The sequence below is a fragment of the Mustelus asterias genome, chromosome 4 (assembly GCF_964213995.1).
Source record: "Mustelus asterias chromosome 4, sMusAst1.hap1.1, whole genome shotgun sequence".
NCBI lineage: Eukaryota > Metazoa > Chordata > Chondrichthyes > Carcharhiniformes > Triakidae > Mustelus > Mustelus asterias.
In genome coordinates this window covers 35,573,082-35,595,863 of record NC_135804.1, presented here as the reverse complement: position 1 = coordinate 35,595,863, position 22,782 = coordinate 35,573,082, and the positions used below count along the sequence as shown (strand labels likewise).

The window sequence follows — 22,782 nt, the reverse complement described above, 5'->3', positions numbered from 1 at the left end:
GATGATGGCAGCTGGCTTTGACATCACAGGCACTGCAACTAAATGTGTGAGCCCTCTGTAGTTGCTGTATCACCAAACTCAAACTTTTGAAAGAGTGACCTGTATATTCATTCTCGATCAGACTAATAAGTGATCGGGTTTGAGTATGATTTTTGCTGTACTACACGAAGCTAGGACCAGGGAATATAAATTGAAAGCTCATTGCCACAGAGGGCTGTGGAGACCAGGTCATTGAGTGTCTTTAAGACAGAGATAGGTTATTGATCAATAAGGGGATCCCATGTTATGAGGATGAGAATCATATCAGCCATGATTTAATGGTGGAGCAGACTCAATGGGCTGAATGGCCTAATTCTGCTCCAGTTTTTTATGGTTTTAGGGTAAAATTAAGCTGGCTAAACAAACTCAAATACAAAGCTTGACTTATTAGGTTTTGACCAACTAGTAATCCAATCCAGAGGGTCATGGTTGCAAAATCATTTGAGATTCTTCCCGAGCTACTAATAATTATAGGACATGCATAGAAATGGGGTTAATGATGAGAGCTGCATTAGAACACAATGGTGACTCTTGGTTGGTTTTTTATTCTCATCTGTGGGACTGAAATCCTGTAGTTTTCCCTGTCACTGCAGCCCTAACTCTTGAATTTAAAGAATGAATTAAGCTATGCTCCATTTATTAGGAAAGACAGCAAGTGATCAAAAGTTTGCTTAGAAAGTTGATAACTCAGTTAATAGGATGGATGTCTGTTTTCAAGCAACGTTAGCTACATGTTTCCATTTTGTCCATCAATCCTGTTGAGAGGTACTTCATTAATAATGTGGTTTTCAAACCTTTTTATTTGGGAGACTCCTAGCTAATACTGGCATATAGACTAACAGAAGTTTAATACGATAAACTCGCCAAGATCTCTTCACAGACTTTCTAAATTCTGAACTTAATCGAATGTTAAACACCAGCAGTTACACGAAGAGTGCAGTATCCTTGATCGTGTGAAACATGTATGCTGACTTTCAGCTGAAAGAGTGGTGCATGTCTGGAATCCCAGACATTGATCTTACTATAAGCGTTGGGGCTGTGAATTATTTTTCATGAGAGGTAAGCTAAAGACTGTACCTCGAAGGACGTGGAAATAGTACAGCTTCCAAGTCCTTTTGAATAACAACCACAATGATTTCTCAGCTATACTGTAAATGCACTGCATCTTTTGCAATTAAACTACCATCTTGTACTGGATCCATGAGCACACCATGCATTTTGTGTCAAATCTGTAACAATCTTAGTAAAACTTTTCAAGTAATGAGGTTATCTATTTTACAGGTATTCCCTGATGAGTTTCATCTGCAGACGCTGAATCCATTCCTTCGTTCTTGTGCAGAGCTCCACCAAAGTGTTAATGTGAAAAACATTATCATTGCATTGATTGATCGGTAAGACTGCTTATAGGAATTGGATCCCAGTGGTTTCTTTGCAGTTATGAATTGGATTCCAGTAGGTTTCCTTGTAGTTTCATTAAATAAACAATGAGATTTTACTTGATTTGAATTGCTTTCAGTGGTCATTTTTGCAATTTTTAGGTTGGCTTTGTTTGCACATCGTGAAGATGGTCCCGGGATCCCTGCTGATATAAAACTGTTTGACATCTTTTCCCAACAAGTAGCAACAGTTATACAGGTAAAACTGCTTTTATTGTCAAAGACTTCTTTCTTGGTCCATGGCTTTTTATTTATGAATATCAGTAATTCGTGTGTCTCAGATGCTTTCACAATTTTACCATTTCCTAAACTTAGTTGTTTGCTATTTCACTAACGAAACTACACGAGGTCTGCTTGAAATTTAAACCCGTGAGAATGTTTCCCTAGTCAATAAATTGGCATTCCATTAAAATGTGAAATTTACTTGAACTGGAAAAGCATTTATAACTTGTGTTTTTACTCGAGGGTGAGCTAATAACTAGACTTTAGCAAATTATGTCTTCAGCTGCAACTGAACAGCAATATATACTTACGGGTCGCAGAGATACAGGCAAGAAGTTAAACTTGCAGGCATCTAACAATGTATGCTGTTAGACTTCCCCTGCATCCTTCAACTCAAATGTATTTTGATTACAAACTTGTTGAAAATACAAGCTGATAGCAGTGCAGTAAGTGAAACAGGGCATCTGGGATCCGTGTGAACAGGACAGTCAACAGAATCTCTCCTAAATCCAATGAAATGTAAGGATTAGGAAATAAGCACAGGAAAGACTGAGGAGACAAATGAATAAAATGGGTAAATTCAATATCAAATCAGGTACAGAACGAGAAAGAGGAAAATAAAGATTGGATTAAGGGGAGGTGGGGGGAGAGACAAAGGAAAAAATAAGAGAATTTTTAAAATTTGATATTAAAGCTTCCTAAAGGAATGAGACTCCACATTATAGAGGTGCTGATTGGCAGTTAATACTTAGCATTTCATTAAACAAGGGATTTGCACTTGTAATGTCAGGACAACTTTCTATGATGAGTTTAATGAATAATTAATAAATAAATACAAGAAATTCCTCAAAAGGTAGGCTATGGTTGTAATAGTGTTTTTTGAGAATCTAATGGCAGCATGTCACAATTCGGGCAGCAACTTTTGGGATTTCATGTTTTAAACTACTGGTCTGCATCATTTGCTCATAAATAATAGTGACATTATTAGTTGTGTTGTAACTTTGATTGCAAATGCTGGACCATTAATTATTCTGACTCCATGCCATTACTTCTGCATGACAGGACAGGCTTATAATGGGATGTATAATTTCACTATCGATGGCCTCCTGAGATGGTAAAGAGAAAGCAGCAGCTGTAATTAATTTGGATTTTCAGAAGGCATTTATAGAGCATGCAACTTATTCACTTATTTAATAGTAGCCATGATGTGGAGATGCTGGCGTTGGACTGAGGTGGGCACAGTAAGAAGTCTCAACACCAGGTTTTAGTCCAACAAGTTTATTTGGATCCATAGCTTTCGGAACGTTTGATGAGGGAGCAGCGCTTCAAAAGCTATGATTCCAAATAAACCTGTCGGACTTCAACGTGGTGTTGAGACTTCTTACTTATTTAATAAGTCTCTTGAAAAGAAATGTAGTGTCATGGATTAAAAGGTTGAAAATAGTACACCTCAGGAGTGAGTTCTGTGTCCATCTTTGTTCTGTCTCTGGATGATTTTGTCATGGATACAGAAAACCTGGCCTCAAGATTTGTTGGTGAAACAAGCAAGAAGTTTAGCAATTAGGGGATCTGTTCCAAAAAAAACACTTGGACAAGGATCATGAAGTGGGTACGTGGGCGATGCAGTTTGATATGAAACATGGGGTAACGTATTTTATGGAAGGAAATCAAGTGAATAATGAAAGACTGTTACTTTTGGTTGGGAGTCAGTGGCTAGGGATCTTCAATTGAACATCACAGATTGAGGGGAAGTTTCTGTACGTGAGTTGTTGCCTTAATTTAAAACTTCTCATCCTTCAAACTTCTATCACCGCACTGTACTCTACTTATGTAATTTCCTCCAGTTCTCCGATTCTGGCTTTTGAGAAATCCCCACTTCTCTGAGTCATGGGTGACAACCATGCTTTCAGTCACCAAGACCCTAAACGCAAGAGCTTTCTCCCTCTCTCTCTCTCTTGGTTTAAGATGCTCTTTAAAACCTACTTCTGTCCTAGCTTTTAGGCATCTATCCTAATAGGTCTTTTTTTGATTTAATGTTAGTTTTTGGCTTGGAATATTTTATTACGTTAAAGGTGCTATACAAATTCAAGTTATTGTTGGTGCGTGGGATGCTTTACCATGGGAACCACTTCCCATGGTAAATAATGGATATAATGGCAGAAGCCATTATATCTTGTATGAACAAATCTGAAGAATATTTGAAGCACTTGATACAAGGTTGTAAGGAAATGGGTGTAATGAGAGTTGCTCTGACAAACAGCTGGTATGGACTCACTGGGCCTGATTTTCTGATTCTGAAATTATTTCCATTGTTCAATTGTACTGGAGGTAGAATGCTTTCCTGGTTGACACTTGACGTCAATGCCGTCTGTTACCAACCCTTGCAGTGTAAAATGGACAAATGTCAAGTAAAATTCCCTTTGTGCCTGAGTAACTTCAGAAGTCATGATGTGGAGATGCCGGCGTTGGACTGGGGTAAACACAGTAAGAAGTTTAACAACACCAGGTTAAAGTCCAACAGGTTTATTTGGTAGCAAAAGCCACACAAGCTTTCGAGGCTCTGAGCCCCTTCTTTAGGTGAAAGGGCTCAGAGCCTCGAAAGCTTGTGTGGCTTTTGCTACCAAATAAACCTGTTGGACTTTAACCTGGTGTTGTTAAACTTCTTACTAACTTCAGAAGAGCATTGAATGTGCTGAGAGCCTTGCCTTGACACAGTCCTTATGAAGTCTTTTTATTTTGCCATGATAGACATGTCATTATTCTTCAACTGTCAGATTCAGGCATACTTTATTGGAATGTTGTACCAGGTGCTTGGGAATGACTTTAAGAATAGTGATGTTGCATTATTTCTAAATGTGTAATCCTACACTATTTTTAAACTAATTGCCTTGTTGTTGTTTCTCTTTCTGCACCTAGTGGTGCACAAGGCTAACTTTCATCTGTTCCCATAACAAGTTTTATCTGGAACAAATTGCTAGACTGCTGCCAGAGTCTTGTAGATTGAGGGGTGTTATTCTACACCAAGCATGGCTGACCAGGAGGGTCTCCAGCTCTTACCACCTGCCCTTGGCATATTGGAAGGATTTTGTAGGTCGATACTCAACATGTTGGCCACATTAGGAATGCACCTTCCTTGGCTGTGAAATCCTGGGGTGACACACAAACCTGGAGCTTCTGGCTCAGACGGGCACTACCCACTACGCCACAAGACCTCTTCACTAATTGCCTTATGCAGTTGTATTAAAAGTAGCAAAGGAAATTTGACAATTTGATCAGAAGCTTGACATTTTGCATGATTGCGGTAACCTATCAGATTGTCATTTTAAACTTTCCTCTGTCTAACGTGCTCTACAGTTGCTGTGCCATTTACTAAAAATGCTGTCTAAAATGTGTTTTAAAAAGGACAAATATTCTCATTTTATTTTGGTTATATTTGCAGTCAAGACAAGATATGCCATCTGAAGATGTGGTATCTTTACAAGTATCTCTTATCAACTTGGCCATGAAGTGTTACCCTGACCGGGTGGACTATGTTGATAAAGTTCTTGAAACAACTGTGGAGATCTTTAACAAACTCAATCTCGAACAGTATGTACTTTCATTCTTAAGTATACTTTTATCATAGGAATTTTAAGATTGCTGTGTCACATTTTTGTATCTTAAACTGTACTTCTGTTCAGTTAAACAAATATGTTGGCTTTCAATAGCCATGAAAGAGCTTGTTATCAAATTTTTTTATTTCTTTCCTTGCCACATTTAGTATTGCTACTAGCAGTGCAGTTTCCAAAGAATTAACACGACTTCTAAAGATTCCCATTGACACCTACAACAACATCCTGACTGTATTGAAATTGAAACACTTCCATCCTTTGTTTGAATACTTCGATTATGAGTCACGCAAAAATATGAGCTGTTACATACTAAGCAATGCGCTTGAGTACAACACCGAGATAATTGGACAAGAACAGGTAATATTTAATACATGTGTCTTAAGCGGAGCCACATAACTTATTTTAACAGTATGATGGGTTAAAATGATGGCAAAAGCAGGTAATGCAAAAACAAACTGTTGATTTTAAAATGCATCTTGACTGTTACAAATGGATTTTAGGATATATTTAAGAAATTGACTGGAAATTAGTGTTGTACAATGAGAGATATATTTTAAAGAGAAAAACCTGTGAACCTGTGTACAGCTTTTCCAAAACTGATAACTTTTTACAACATAAGTTGAATTTGTTGGAAAATCAGTAATTTGAAAGAAAAATATGTATCATATTAATTTTAAAGATTCCTAATATTAGTGTTATTTTTGAAATTTGGTTGTCTAAAAAAGCATTAACTTCAAAATCTTCCGCGGGAGGATTTGTCCTCCCAAATTAACTCAAAAGCAAGAATTTCGACCCTCTTGAGGGGAAATAAGATGGGAGGGCAAGACTGTAGAGAATGTCAGTAAAGGGCTGGTGAATTTAAATTACATTGGATTACCCTGTGTCTATTGATTTAGTCCAATCACTTCCTTTCTGTAGCACTGAAATAGGCACACGAGAATGCTTTGTAACGTTAACATGAAATTATTTAAGATGGACAAATGGAAGTGCATTGTTTTCCTTCTGAGTCTCTTAGCATTTGAACATTTTTTTCCTTGATTCTAAATGTTGAATGTAGTATTGAATGTAAGACTCCATTTACAAAGTTACAGTATTCATTAATATTTGCTGTTTAGAAAGTTATCAGCCAGTTGTGTTTGACAAAACTGTATATAAATTTTAAAATTTCCAGTGATCTATAACAAATATTTGAACAGTACAATAAAGTTATTTACCTGGACAACTATATATCATCTGAAAATAATCCTCTATTATTACTGGCAAATGTGAAATTTGTTTTGGCAATAAGTAGCATGCAGTGCTGTTCATCCAGCAAAATTTAATGATGTTGCATACATTTTCACAGTAAAATTTGATTGCATGGTGCAAGGAAATATAATATATCTTCATCAGTTGTTGTTATGATTTGGTCCCTATGTAACAACTTTTTTCCACCTGTAAAAATTATGGCCATAATGAATAGTTTCATGTTAACTTTTCATATTATGGTTGTGGTTTAATCGGTAAAGCTCTCACCGCCTTGAGCTGAAATCTCTTAAGTTCAGGAACCACGCCAGAGACGTGATCGCAAAAACTTATGCTGTCACTTCATTGCAGTGTTGGGGGTGCCATCTTTTAGATAAAATACTAAACCTAGGACTCATCTGCCACCTCAAATGGGCATAAATTATCTCATGGTATTGTAAAGAAGGGCTGACCAATATTTATCCCACATTAAGAATCACAAAAATGGCAGATCAAATTGCTGTTTGAGGGAGCTTGTCTGCAAATTGGATGCCACATTTCCTACAGTACAGAGGGTGATGGGAAAGGGATGTTTCTGTGATTGGAAGTCTGTTTCTAATGGGACCCTGCAGGGGTCTGTGCTGAGGCTGTTACCATTTGTGGTGTACATTAATGATTTGGACTCGCATATAGTGGAATGATCAAGAAGTTTGCGGATGGCATGAAAATTGATAGGGTGGCAAATAGTGAGGACGATAGCTGTAGACTGCAGAAGGGTATCAATGCACTAGTCAGTTGGGTAGAGCAGTGGCAAATGGAATTTAACCTGGGAAAATTGAGGGAAAGCACTTGGGGAGGGCTAACAAGGCAAAGGATTACACTATGAATGGTAGGACCCTGTAGAGTACTGAAGATCAGAGGGACCTTGGAGTCCATATCTACAGATTCCTGAAGGTGATAGAGCAGGTAGATGAGGTGGGTAAGAAGACACATGGGATACTTGCCTTTATTAGCCAAGGCATAGAATTCAAAAGCAGGGAGGTCATGCTGGAACTGTACAAAACACTGGTTAGGCCACAACTGAAGTACTACGTGCAGTTCTGGTCACCACATTATAGGAATGATGTGATTGCACTGGAGAGGGTGCAGATGAGATTTACCAGGATGTTGCCTGTCCTGGAGAGTCTTGGCAAAGAGGAGAGATTGGATAGCTTGGAACTGTTTTCCTTGGAGCCGTGAAGGCTAAGAGGGGACCTGAAAGAGATGTATAAGATTGAGGGGCATAGATAGGGTAGATGGGCACTTTTTCCATTAGTAGATGAGTCAATAACAAGGGGGCATAGATTTCAGGTAAGAGGTAGGAGGGTTGTTGAGGAAAAGCTTTTTTCATGCAGAGGGTAGTGGAAGTCTGGAACTCACTGCCTGAAAGGTGGTTGAATCAGATACTCTGGTAACATTTAAGAAGTATTTAGACATTTGCTTGCACTGCCAGGGCTATGGGCCAAGCACTGGAAAATGGGATTAGTGTAGTCAGATCTTTGACTGGTGTGGGTGTGATGGGCCGAATAGCCACCTGTGCTGTAAATGTCTCTGAATCTAACTATTTCTCTCCCCAGATGATGTCTGATTTCAATATTTCCAGCTTTTTTGTTTATTTCTGGATAGTGATTGTGTTGCATATTAAGTGAAGTTGTTGTGTAAAATTGTAGAATCACCTGAGCTGTTAAACAGATGTCTGCTTCTTTCTACAGGTGGATGCTATACTGAACCTGGTGTCAACATTGATTCAGGATCAGCCAGATCAGCCAGCAGAGGATCCTGACCCAGAAGATTTTGCTGACGAGCAAAGTCTTGTTGGTAGATTTATCCATTTATTTCAATCTGAAGATCCTGACCAACAGTATCTGGTACGTTAACTTGCCAAATTTAGGTGTTGTATCTTTCTTTTCCTTTAACAAATGAATGGAGTTGTTTACATTATGCCTAGTAATTTTGGCTGTTGATTTTACGTGAGGTTTTTATGTTAAGCATTTTCCTTTCTTTACTCAAAAATAAAACCACACTTGGGTTTTCTTGCCACAAGATTTGCTTTTACTGTTGTCTGCACAATCTTGAATTCCAGCTAACTAATTTTAATGCGAGTGTTTGGTTGAGAAACTGTGAGCCATGCGTATATGATAACATCTCTTCTCTCAACGCAGTGCAGGCTAATGCAGTTGAACTGCTGAAGATTGTCTGTTAAAAGTAATGAAGTATAAATGCCAATCAAACATTGTGTTTCACATTTAAAATGTATGGGCCAAGCAATTTGATTCAACTTAGTGCATCCCCAGAATGTCTGCCTAGTTTTCCTTTTCTCCTATCACTCCCCCATAATTTATTTCAATAATTCTAGGATTTTCACCTAGTAAGTATATTTTATGCATTGATCGTTCTAGAAAAACATCCCAACATTAGTCCTGAATAAACATTTTATTAACTTGAACCAATGTCTCCTTGGCCTATATTTATAGTTTGGTTCGAAAGATCTATCTTTTAGGCCTCACAAGATTCACTGCCCTGGGTTAGCCAGGCAGTTTAACTGGTACATAACTTGTAGCTCAACATTCTAATTGTTTAATCACAGATTTATATTATGGAAGAATTGTGTAGGAGTATTATAATGTGGAATATGAAATCCTAAACTGAGTTAATATTTATATGCACAAAGATAGTGATGCCTAACGTCTCAGTGTTTGTTTAAAAATATTGCATGTGTCGCTCACTGGCTACATAAAATAGGAAAGCAAAATTTCACTTCACTGGGAATGTCATACAGTTGTTGTGAAGACTTGCATACCTAAAATTGACACTTGCAGGAATGGAAAATCTTTTTCCAAAGGTGAAACAATTTTAATAAAGCAATTTCCTCCCATTTTTTAAGACTCATTGAACCGAAGCCTATCCATAGCCTAACAAATGAGAATTTTTTTGAGCACCCAGTAATGTCTGGAACTCGATATTAGTATGCAAGAGACGTCTGAGCCATTTCTCCCCTGATCCCTAGTTTACTGGCCAGTGTTCAGTGCTTGATCAAAAAAAAGTTGAATTGGGAAATCCCATGTTGGAAGATCATGACTGCAGCCTACTCTTGGATATTTGTGTTGCATAAATGTGGTTTTGGTGTGCTATGCTTGCTGAGCTCCTGAGAGAAATAGGAAATAAATATGCTCAGACGTGAGTTAGTGTGGTGCTGTGGTTAGCTGTGTCAGTGCATGTGATAATTATGTCCTCTGACAGTTGTAAGTTAACTTGCTGCACTGGAAAAAAAAAATCAGTGGAATAATTTTTTTAAATCTTTAATGCCTGAGCATTAAGCATCCCTAGGGTGGAGCCCAGAGAAAAAAAGTAATTGAAGGGGGGCTGGGAAAATTGCATACCTGTTGCCAGGGAAACTCTCTACATTTCCCATTAGTTTAAATGGAAGGAACATTAGGTGGCTTTTGTTAGAGTAGGCTTGTCCAACCGTCTCATTCTGGGGGCCATATTTGTGTATTTTTCTCATTTGAAGGGGCTGATGAGCAAATTTCGGAAAAATAAGGTTAGGCACAACAATCAACTGAATTTTTTAAAAAGGTTGAGGTTTTAAGGAAAGAAACAATCGCTCGCCTTCACCTACCCAGTCGTTCGCTTGTTTGCATACAGCCCACGTACATTGGACAAGCCTATGGTAGAGATTTTTATAGTCCTTCCCTTTCAGATTTCCTTCAGCCTAACACTTGGACAACGACTAACATAAAATCCAGTAAAACTTTAAGCCCATCCATATATGTTTTGAGAAATGTTTCATTGAGTTTTGATATAAAGTAAATGCAGTACGCTGGACTGAACTGAAGTTATACATAGCATGGCACAGTGCATCTAAAGGGAAAAGTCATTTTGTTATTTGACTTACCTAATTGTTTTTCAGTTATAGCCATGCTGTAGGTAGATTATTCCAAATATAAAATATTGAGACACTTCCATCAAATTTCAAGCCTGAACAATTTACGCAGGCGGATCCTGGGTGATCAAATTGCACCCCATAGTTATTCAAATAACAATGACACTTTTGAATACATGTTGCAAATAGTTGATTTCTTAAACATTTAGGTTTGCTGGATCAACAGATTTGTCCTAGACTGCAATTTATTTTTATAAATATTGCTAATTAGAATTTTATGAATTGGATCAGTTATTGCATTTCATTGTGACTCATTGTTAGTTTTTTTTTGCATGTTTCAATCATTCCACTGTATCAAAGTTCATACTGATCAAGTAACACTTCCTTGTTAATCATTAGGGGTTGCTCAACAAATATGTTCAATACAAGACCAAAAAAACATGTGACATAAGTGATGTGACATAAGCTCATTGAAAAATATGGAAATTGTACAAATCAATAGTAGCACATTTGAAAATGTACACATTAAAACTACAAATTCATATGTTTCTTTTTAGCTTTGTGTTTATAGAATTTTAACAGAAAATAATCCTAATATACTGTTTGATTTCTCTGCATGAAGGTGAAAATCACATTTTAAATATTAGAACATTTATATGTCAGATGTAACTTGAGTAATGTTACAGCAATAGCTATTTGCAAATATTTATTAGTAGACACTAGGTAGGAGTTGATGCGAATATAACAAGTGAAATTGTTTTGCTCCCCATTATGCCAGTGGCGCATTTGTGCTTGAATTTGTTCAAAAAAGGAATTGAAGGACGCAATGATCAGGATCAGAACAAAATGAACACAAGTTATGATGTGATGCTGTTCTGACCTGAAAGCTTTTAAAATAGATATTTGGAGGTTCAACACGAGCACAAACTCCAAATATAGGGAGCTGATTTGACTTGAGGATTATTTTGTTTTGCCGTTCGATGGAACAAGGCCTTCCCCTTCCTCTTGAGTTTGACAAAGAAATCAGGGGCTTTTGGTGTTCAATAAAAATAGGAAATGCTGGCAAGATGTGGAGATGCCGGCGTTGGACTGGGGTAAACACAGTAAGAGTTTTAACAACCGGTTAAAGTCCAACAGGTTTATTTGGTAGCATTTGCTACCTTTCAGTGTTAGGCTAATGGCATTTGTTACCAAATAAACCTGTTGGACTTTAACCTGGTGTCGTTAAAACTCTTACAATACTAAGCAAGTCAGGGAAGAGAGAAACAGTTAATATTCCAGATTAGCAATCTTACATCAGGGTATTTAATCTGAGCATGAGTTTTGATGAAAGGTTATTAACTAACATGTTAATTCTTTTCTCTCCTCGATTTAGCATTTTCTGTATTTTTGTCAAATTTCCAGCATCTCCAGTACTTTGGGTTTGCTTCTTGACTTTAGTTGATCAAGCAGACTGGAATCCTAGTTTTATTTTTGATTTACTGCTTGGATTTTAATAAGGTGTAAGGTGTACATAATGTATAGGGTTGAAAATCTGAATCACAAAAGATAGTTCCCTTGGCATGATCTATTATAACATGAAACTTGCAAATTATTCCTACCAGATATACAAATCTTTTGCCTTGCATACACTTTGTGCCAATGACCCCAGACTGTCAGAACTACGTAACTAAATAAAGCATCTAATGAGGGCAACACAATTTCTGAATTTAAGCAATATGACTGTTACGATTGCAACAAATGTACTGAATGCACAGCACCATTGTTGTCCAAGTAACTGTGGCAGTCATGGCAGCATTAATTCAGAGAACGGAATCTCGCCACTGATTTGAATTCGGAGCTACAGTAATTTAACTTTGGTGGAGAAAGTTTCTGAGGCAGAGCATAGAAGTCCCTGCAGATTATGACATAACATATACATAATTATAAGTCATTTGCCATAATTTCATGGAATTTCTGCACCATAATGAGGGAATAGCTGCATTATAAATGTTGCAAGCTTGCAGGAAATTCTGATCCCGTGTCCTTTAATTTCCTGATTAAAGAAAAAACGAAGGCAAAGTGAGTTTCAAAGTAAATGCAAGCAGAAAAAAAAGAATTTTCTATCACCAAATGGGCTGCTATAGAATTTAATAAAGGGACATTTTAAAATGTCAATACAGTTTTCTGCAAATAGGAATACTTTTGAGTAGATCAGTAATAAAACTGAAATGTTGGGACATGTTTAAACAAAATTTTAAAATTGAAAAGTGGCCTTTGGTCACCATTGAAGTTCCTATCGTAGAAACGTAATGAAATTGGCACTTGTTCGCAAACTTGAATGCAAACGTATAGTATCAGATCAAATGTACTATATGAAGGCTGTATTTGTTTCATCTTTGTTCCAAAGGAAATTGTGTTTCTTACTGATTTTCTGTTTACCATCATCCTTCTTTACACAGATTTTAAATACTGCCAGAAAACACTTTGGTGCTGGTGGAAATCAAAGGATTCGTTTCACTTTACCACCACTGGTCTTTTCTGCTTACCAGCTGGCTTTCTGCTACAAAGAGAATTCAAAAGTGGTAAGATGGAAGGTTTTAATAGATGTAAAACTTTTAATGGGCAAAGATGGCATTTGTCCCACTGTTAAATTGTCAGACCTCAAATAGAGAACAAGCTCTTCTTGCGTAGCTAGACCAGCATCTGTGCCACCTTGATATTCTTGAGCAGTTTATTACACTAATATAATTGGGAAGGCTACATATTTGGGTGATTTGGACTTGGTTACAGGGAATATGCACTTCAAAATTTGCAGTAGGCATAAAACTAAGATGTGACAAACAAGAGGAGGGCTGCAAAACCAATTAGGAAGACAGATGGCAGGTGAAATGTAATTGTGAGGTGGTATACGTTGGGAGAAAAAAGCAAGGAAATGGTGTATGCTTAAAGGGAACTGAAAAGTGTTGATGAATCGAGTGAAAGCAAATGCAGCTGGATAGTGCCATACAACAGTCAACAGGATATTTGGAATTTAGGTCTTGAATACTAAAGTTAGAAATTCCATTGTAAAAATCGATTTTAAAATAGTGAACTGGATACTTGCTTTTGAATTGGTATTTCGATCTGTTTTGCTTTACAATTAGCCTGCAATTAGCTTTACTATCTTTTCTGAGTGGACTTCATTCAGTTACGTTATCAGTGGCTCATTGGTTACTAATAGAACCTTTTCTTATTGTTAAGAATGCATTGTTTTACCTTTGCACGACTGATTAGCAAGTAGTCCTTAACAATAGGTTCAATGTGTAATATAAGTTTTCCCAAATCAGTTAAAAGTTGAGGAACAAACTGAAAACTGCTCTCTTGCAAGAATTTGTCCCACGGCATAATTTTTCCCCATGCATAAGTAGATGAATGTAAGTGGTTTCTAATTGAAACAAATTAATTCAATTTATAGGTTAACATGGAAATTAATTTTATACTTGGTGTTGATGTGAGTGAATTTGTTCAAAAATTTAATTTCCACAGTGAATAATGTTTTTGAAGGATATAGGTCAGGCGCTAATTGAGCAGGTTAATATGTACATAGAAATGTTAGGATTTCATGACATACAGGACCATAACACTTAAATGTTTTTTTGAGAAAACTTGAGTGAAAAGATTACATATGGACCATAGCATGCAGATTTTGTTTCAGCATTATCACCAATTGCCATTTCCCCTTGTATGTTTTTAAGCCTAATAAAATAAAGATTAGATCTGTTCATTGTAGGAATATCAGTTTATAGCCTGTCTTGTCCAGCAATGCTCGGAGATTGAAACTGAACGTTTGTGACTTTGGTTCTTTTGAACCAGGTACTTGAACAAAAAGAGCAGATTAATAAACCAGTGATGTCAGAATTATCGCCACATGGCAGTTCATTTCATAGTGTTTTCATGTGCTGTGAGCTGCGTAAAGGCACAAAGTAATTTTAAGAAGTGACTGCTAAATTCTTCATAACTGGAGCCTTTATTTAGTTATCTAATTTTACAGGATGAAAAATGGGAAAAGAAGTGCCAGAAGATATTTTCCTTTGCCCACCAGACGATCAGTGCCCTGATTAAAGCAGAGCTTGCAGAGTTACCACTGCGCCTATTTCTGCAGGGAGCACTTGCAGCTGGGGATATTGGATTTGAGAATCATGAAACTGTGGCTTATGAGTTTATGTCACAGGTAAGGATAAACACCAATTCATGTTTGTGACAGGAATTTTACAAGTATGGGGGTGGGGAGGGAGGTGCGGAGGTGTTTGACAGTTTTGAAAGCAAGATAACTGGTTAATATTTGGTAGGTCTTTCCCTCCTGTAGGTCTCTTAAGGGTTCCTAATAAAGTAAGATTCTGCATTTGCACATTATTGACAGCACACAAGTTTTTTGCCACAATTGTTGCAGTCTAATTTTGTACTGAAGCCAGCATTCTGAATGTGCCATACAAAGCCTTGTATGGATGACATTTAACAAAAAATACTGTTTTCTAGGCATTCTCTTTATATGAAGATGAAATCAGTGATTCAAAGGCACAGCTGGCAGCAATCACTTTGATAATTGGAACATTTGAGCGTATGAAATGTTTCAGTGAAGAGAACCATGAGCCTTTGAGGACACAGTGTGCGTTGGCTGCTTCAAAGTTACTTAAAAAGCCAGATCAGTGCCGTGCTGTTAGCATTTGTGCTCATTTATTTTGGTCTGGGCGGAACACAGATAAGAATGGAGAGGAGGTAAGAAAATAAGCATCAATTATCCTTCCATAGCATTGAAATACTCAATGAAGCTTGATCATGATATTCATATTTTGGAGCTTGCTGTAGAATTGTAAATGTTGGAGAGCATTATTTGAATTTCTTCTCAACTTGTACATAGTTGCATTGATCCTCCATTTAATTTCTACAAAATGTAATCACTGCACAGTGAAAGAACATTCCATTCAACTGCATACTCCAGAATGTTCACATTTTTGTGCTCAAGGTATCTCCACATAACAAACAGAAATTTCAGGTTGTATTCATATTCAAGGAGAATAGTTGATAGAAGTACTCTACCTCACTCTTTTCCAAACACTTTAGGTGGTGTAACACCATTTTATACGTTGAAATATAAAACTGGAGCCTTGTGCTACACTTTTGAGGGAACCTTACACTTTGAGCCTAATTGTCACTCAACTTGTGTCTAGCTGCCTGTCGAGAATCTTTATTGCCCTTTTATTGGCAGTTGCTTGCTTGCCAATGTGGCAATTGTGACACGTCTATAGGCTTAACAAGTGAGACTTTATAAAACGTATATCTTGGAGATAAATGAGAAAACATGATTCTTGTATTGGAATATTCCTTCTAAAGTAGCTGTGTATATTGGATAACTGAAGGATGCACAAGCGACTGATACTGCATACTAATGAATTCCTTTGCTGATTTTTTTTTTAGTTGTTTAATTTGAACATGTTTAATTTCCATTTTTCTTTCAAAGATTCATGATGGCAAGAGAGTAATGGAATGCCTTAAGAAGGCTTTGAAGATAGCCAATCAGTGTATGGATCCATCACTACAAGTACAGCTCTTCACTGAAATCCTTAATCGATACATCTACTTTTATGAGAAAGAAAATGAGGCGGTAAGCCTAAACTAGTGATTGTTACATTGTAATTTACATTGCACTTGCCTCATTAATAGAGGTAATTTTGCTGACATGTATAATCTTTTTAAAAAGAGTAACTGCATTGCCTTTTGTAATGGGTCAAACAGACGAACGAGGTGAGTTCTATTTAAAAGTCTGTGCTCAACTGGTATCACCCATCATGAGAAACAACATTGCACATTTTGGAATACATTAAGTAGCTGGCAACTTCACATATCCATCAGCATCTGGAAAGAGAAATAACATGCTAATGTTTAAGTAGAAATCATTACAGTTGAAGCAGAAGGAGGCAAGCCTCTCAATAACTGTAATGGAGAAGCTAGGAAAACTCACTGGTCAACTGCATACTTGCAAAGAAGCAGTGAATGGGTTTAATAACTTAGGCGCTGCATTTCTGAATTGGTACAGGAAGAATTATAGATAGGCAAGAGTCATGAGCTGTGTAAAGGGTTGGGTGTAAATCTTTCCAAAGTAATAGTTCAGGAACAGAGTTTTCATGCTTTTTTGGCAATCCTTTGGAACCCTGGCTGCGACTCTCCCAAAAGTGCTGAATTGGCAGGAAAACTGTTCTAAATCCCGACTGTTTTGACAGTTCCGCATCTCACCTGAATCTCCACAATCTGTGCACTGCAAAGGTCCCAGTTGTGAATCTCATTAAAAACCCGGAGGGGGGGAGGGGGCTATTTGCGCCAGAGTTTGATAGTTCTAGGTTTGGGACCCCTGCAGTGCTGCCCCTCCAGCTCTTCCACACTCCTCTTCTCCCCCCCCCCCCCCCCCACCGGCTCAATTGCGACACCCACAGCACTTCCCAGGCCAGCCCTGACCTCTTTCTCCACTCCCCCCACCCCCGTACCGTCCCGAAGTGCCATGCATAGCTCTTTCCCTACCCCCAAACAGTGGCGATCTGACATCCCCCTCCCCCCGGCAGACCACACACCCCTAACCCAGCCTTCACCAATCGCCACCCTCCCTCCATCCCAGACCAATCCTGATGCAGAGTGGCAGCGGGGACCTGCCCCCTTGGCACTGCCTGATGTCCAGTGGACAGTGTCAAGGTGCCCCCTAGCACTGTCTAAGGGACACAGGCTGGCACTGCCAGGGTGGCCATGCCCAGGGGGCACCACCCCAGCTGCCTGCCCCCCTTCATCCCGGCGGGGTCTCCCGCTAGTTCCCTGAACGTGGGGAGCTAGTCTGAACCCCGCCAGAATGAAGTACACCTGGCAGGGTGGGTTCGATCGGGACCTGAAAGTTCCCCATAATGACCTGCTAAACATAATTAAAATACATTTTTAAAAGATTCAAATTACTTACCTGCCTTTCCGCTGGTTTCCAGCGTGGTCTGACCGGCGACTGTTCGCCGGCTCTGGGAGATGCGCATGCATTCCCGGCACATGCGCAAAGTTTGGTACAAGGCCGGCGACGTGCATTTCCCACCTCGACCCGCCAGAAAAGTTGCAGGTCACGATGGGAGAATCGCGGCCCGCATTTCCCAAATATATTAACTTTTCTCTTAACAGATGCTGACATACTTGTTGCATAGTATGGGTGGCATGGTAGCACAGTGATTAGCACTGCTGCCTCACAGTGCCAGGGTCCCGGGTTCGTTCCTGGCTTGGGTCACTGTCTTTGCGGAGTCTGCACTTTCTCAGTATCTGCGTGGGTTTCTTCTGGGTGCTGGTGACTAGGGGTTTTTCACAGTAACTTAATTTCAGCGTTAATGTAAGCTACTTGTGACAGTAATAAATAAACTTTTTTAAGACTTTGAAATATTAGTTGTGATTATCTCATTCCCCAGAGAAAATAGTAATTTTCTTAGTTCCATGCATGAATGATAGATGCCTGAGAAAGGTAATATGAGATATTACATTCCTCTAATTCTTGTGCCAATTCTCCCCATCTCTAAGCCCTTTAAAGATTTGAGCATGGACAGCAAGTTGAAAATATGTGGTGTTTTTAACATTAGAAAAAAACTTTATAAATAAGCTTATTGAAAATGGGCACCATGAAAGAAGAGGTTAGTTATGAGGTGATTAAAGACGAGGTCACAGTGATTTTGAAAAGACTTTGCAGAGTCATTGCCAAGAAGTGGGATTTGAACTTGACCAATCTGGTTTCTGCCCCACCGATGCATCAAAACCGTTCCAAAGTCAAATATGACATTCTATCTGATATCCCTTCCTTGACCTCTCTGCAACCTTTGAGACAGTTGAGGATGGTTATCCTTCACTGTTCTCCTCCATTGTCCAACTCAGTGAGACTGCCCTTGTTTTGACCTCTATAATCATTGCTAAAGCATCTCCAACAATGGCTTCTATTCTCAAGCATGCACTATTACTTCTGGAATCCCAAGAATCAAATTCTGGCTCTTTCCTCCTTTCTCATTTACCTGTTGCCCCTTGGTGAGACCATCCATGCGTAATGCCCTTGTTTAAATATGGCTGATGTTTTTCAACAGAATGTTCTGTTTAGTCTTTTCTGTAACATCATACAGACTTTAAAAAAATGATATTTCAAACTGATTAATGTAGATACCGCAAACAATTCCTTTTATTTTTCAGGTGACTATTCAAGTCTTAAATCAGCTTATTCAAAAAATAAGAGAAGATCTCCCAAACTTAGAATCCAGCGAAGAAACTGAGCAAATTAACAAACACTTTCACAACACACTGGAGCATCTGCGTCTGCGGAGAGAATCACCTGAAGCTGATGGACCTATTTATGAAGGTCTTGTCTTGTAACCTAGCACCACACAGATTATAAAGATTCCAGAAAACAATTTAAAATCACTATCACACCTCCTTCTCTGTAGTAGATGGTTACAGAATGTGCCTTTTAGACATGCCAGGACAATAGGATTGCCATTGAATTGTACCATATATATTATATTCTATCTAATGACCAATACTTCTTTCAAGGAAGACATTCCTTTGAATTTAGCCAGTGAAACTAAAAATCTTTCAGGATGTCATTATGGGAGATTTTGTTTATCTTCCGCAGCATGACTTGTATTTACCTTATTCACGTGCATTTCAACTTGAGCAAAAATGAATCAAGGCGACTATGTTGATTTGTTTTTTAAAACTAAATTGTCTGTGTTGCAGTTTAATTGTAAAATCTCTACAGCTGAATGCCTAAAAATGCTTAACAGTTCACTGTTTCAGTTAACTTTGTCGTGGTTCAACAATTTTTTTGTAGGAGCCACTTTATTTCGAAGACAGCGGTTTATTTAAACTACATATTTGCACATGTGGAAGTCTTTTTGCCCAAGATAGAAGTTATGAAATATCCTGCTGGATAGAACAGTAATTGTTTGAAGGAAGTGAATAAGCAGATTAGATTGTGTGGGTGTGGGTTAACAAGTCCGGTTACCTCTAAAAATTACACTATAACAATTGTAATATATCTGATATTACAATTCAAATATATCAATTCTACTAATTGTAAGCAAGAAATTACATGGGCACAGTTAACGTGCAAGGAAAAATAGTATCAGAATTTGTATTGAATGAGTGTAATATAAGTAACTTTTCTATACAGGCTATTAATTACACTCCTCAGTCCTTCAAAATATGTTAATATAACTGGTCTCTTTAGAATCCAGAGATTTATAACTGCACCACACTAAGCTAGAATGGAAGAAGTGCTGACACTCCGTGGTTGTGATCTTTTAAGACATTTGCTGTAACATTTCTCCTATTTTACACAATATACTGTAATATGTGGAACAAATTAGCCAGTTGAGATTAGTGTACTGGAACTCGGGACAAAATTCTCAAACTATCATCATTTTGTAAAACCAGCTGAAGTTTGTCTCACTGAGATAATGAAGAGTGATCTAAGTATTTTGCGTCTCTAATGGATATATATATGATATCTGAAGAAGGATTCAGTGAATATTTCATCTTTTTGTCCAGAAAACAAAAGTAATTTTTAAAATATTGAAATTGAAGGAAGCTGAACTTGACTAAATTTCAAGAATGGCTCATTGTATATCACTTTTCTTCATCTCAATCTTTACAATATTTTGTGCGTAACAAAAAATGTGCAGAATCCCAAAACTCAGCAAGTATTTCCAGTGAGTAGCTTAGCCATACAGACCAGGAATATTCATGGTTTGTTGAGTTACTTTCCTCATTGGAACAGTGGTCAAGTTCTGCTGTTAACCATGGCTAACTAGATTGGGGAAAATAAAATAGGGCAGGGTGTCTTTCTCTAAGTAGCTATCCATACTCTGGATATTGAGTGCAACGATCAGGTTTGACTTTTGCTTCTGTGGTCACATAGCCTGCTAAACATTCCCTATATTTCCTCACATATAATCAATGAACACTTGGTTGAGTTATTGGAAGACAACTGGACTCACTAAATTGATGAACCCCAACTCCTAAGGAGTAAACGGCTTGTTAAGAATTGGAGAGAAGTTGGGAAAGGCAAACCTGAAAGTGCACCCTATTATTGTGCGAAAAATAAAAGTCATAATGTTGTATAAAATTACAACGTGGTGATTTGACTATTGCTTGCAATTGAATGAAAATAGTTTCCATGTCTGTTTCTTAAACATCCTCTAAAAAGAAAATTCAACATTCAAACTATACAAGAGTTATGTCAATCTTGTCCTTCTCCAATCTCGATTGCAAAAGTGTTACATGTATGTAACAGAAGTTCAGTTTTCTTCGTGATTGACCAATTTATCAGTGTTGTCTTCCAAGTTATGAATTGTACCAGCACAAGTGAGACTCTCTTTGTGGTGACTTATAACAGGCAATTTTATTTTTGTTTAATGTTATTTCTTGTAAATCTGTTGTATGTATATCTCATCTGACAGTTCGTAACCCACAGCTTGTTTCTACCTGCCCTAATTTTTAGTTTGCCACCTGAGAGGTTTTTGCTTCATAGTAGTTATTTTGATAGTATATCAAGTTGCATACCACTAAAATATGCAATCTTGTAGTTTGAGATTACAAAACATGACAAATTTACCCAATTGAATGTTAATTTGTACTAGTCTTAGAATGATTTAACTAGTTTGCACATTTTAGATCAGCGACACACATATTGTTCTGTATCTTTTTCACCTGAAGACATTTCTTTCAAAGTCACCTCAAATTGCTCAGTGAGAATCATTTGCAAAGATTGGAAGCTAGGTTCTTAATCCAAAGCAAATTTATAAGTTTGACCTGCAGAACAACTTTTGTTTAAAACTTTCCAATTGTCTATGTCTACAAATGGCACACTTTCAGTATCTGCCTTGTACTCTACAGCAGTTAAGCAGGTGAGCTAGGTTGAGAGACTTCTCGCATATTAAGAGTAGGGAAGTCTTAATTAGCAGGATGATAAGAATTACCCAACATGAATTACACTGCTTTCGGTGAGTTAATGCCCTAATTTGTGTTTTTCTTCCTAAGTTTATTAGTAATTTTCCTTAATCTATGATGAAAGCTATTGCATTGTCTATTTTAGATATTGGTATTGCTTCTTCCCTTGAATGCTTACTCCTCCTTATTATCCTGTAGGTGTAGTAGTAATGTTGAATTCTATAGTAGCTGTAAAGACTTTATTCTAAAAGTAGGCACATCACGTACTTAATGTAAAATCTTGAGCTGCTAAGTTGATAAAAGGGTGGTGTTTGCTGTATTCAGAGGTTTATGATGTATTTGTATACATGTATCCTTGCAACCGAGCATGTATTCATTTCCCAATTTGAGAAATGAATTATACTTTTTGAAATCACTGTAACATACTTGTAAGCTTTATAATTCCTTTGTAAATTAACTGGAGTATTATGGTCAATGTATTCAACAAAAAGCCTATTAAAATGCTTGACCAAGTGCTGGCAGTGTTCATTGTTTTAAAAAGCATAACTATTAGTGAAATCTTGCTCATTGGAATATTTCCAAAAAAGCTACTCTTGATGGCCTAGGACATGGTTGAGTAAACTAGTGTTAAATTAGGATGCAAGAAGGGTGCATAAGGCTAGGGTCTAGTCAACACTTTTTGGAGTTGAGAGAGAGATCATGATTAAAAATGACGGAGTGCATGCTGAGTATTTTTGGAAAGTACTGCCTCTGGATTGTTCAATAACACTTGGCAGGATAGTATCTGCAGGAAGTAGTGAGAATTAATGTTATAGCAATATAATCAAATCATATATACTATATAGCTGATCAGTATACTGTTGTTAGCCCAGTAAGAAAATCTGTAATGGAAATTTAAAAGTAAAATGGTGAGGCCAAAAATGAAAATATGAATGGAAAACAGACAAGAGAAAGATAGCTAAAAGAACAGGTGGTGGAGTGTGTGATGGAAGGAACTTGAGTTAACGTCTTGTCTGGTTATAATCATCAGTGTTCCCTGTGTCCCCTCTATATTTTGTCTACACTTAGTGTTTTGTATGCAAGTGCCTATTTGAGAAGCAAATGTAATTTAAAAACCAACTACCATTTGGACAACCACTAGGATTTCTGTCCAATGGATTGGAGCCATTCCAAAATAAAATATTTGTGTCCCAGTGCAAATGTGGGCACACTCTTCCATATTCTAAAAGCAAGTAATAAGAATCATTTTGACCAAGTGTCTCGTAACCAATGAGTAGAAGAATCAACAAGATGTGTTTAACTTGTTGTTTCCATTACTCTTGCCTCAGCTGATGAGGTGATGTAACCTTCCACCCACCTGAAGGTG

At 37.6% G+C, this 22,782-nt stretch overlaps 1 protein-coding gene across 1 annotated transcript in view; it reads left to right on the top strand.

Annotated features, from left to right (window-relative positions):
* The window catches only part of vps35 (VPS35 retromer complex component), a 57,762-nt gene extending 35,833 nt beyond the window's left edge, over positions 1-21,929 (top strand). The window contains exons 8-17 of the mRNA XM_078210818.1: positions 1,321-1,430; positions 1,578-1,674; positions 5,137-5,285; positions 5,458-5,665; positions 8,284-8,439; positions 12,896-13,018; positions 14,467-14,646; positions 14,952-15,191; positions 15,934-16,077; positions 18,660-21,929. Of these exons, the coding sequence (XP_078066944.1) occupies positions 1,321-1,430; positions 1,578-1,674; positions 5,137-5,285; positions 5,458-5,665; positions 8,284-8,439; positions 12,896-13,018; positions 14,467-14,646; positions 14,952-15,191; positions 15,934-16,077; positions 18,660-18,839 (1,587 nt within the window). The 3' untranslated portion in view covers positions 18,840-21,929. The remainder of the gene's footprint in view (positions 1-1,320; positions 1,431-1,577; positions 1,675-5,136; positions 5,286-5,457; positions 5,666-8,283; positions 8,440-12,895; positions 13,019-14,466; positions 14,647-14,951; positions 15,192-15,933; positions 16,078-18,659) is intronic.
* Positions 21,930-22,782: the final 853 nt, after the last annotated feature.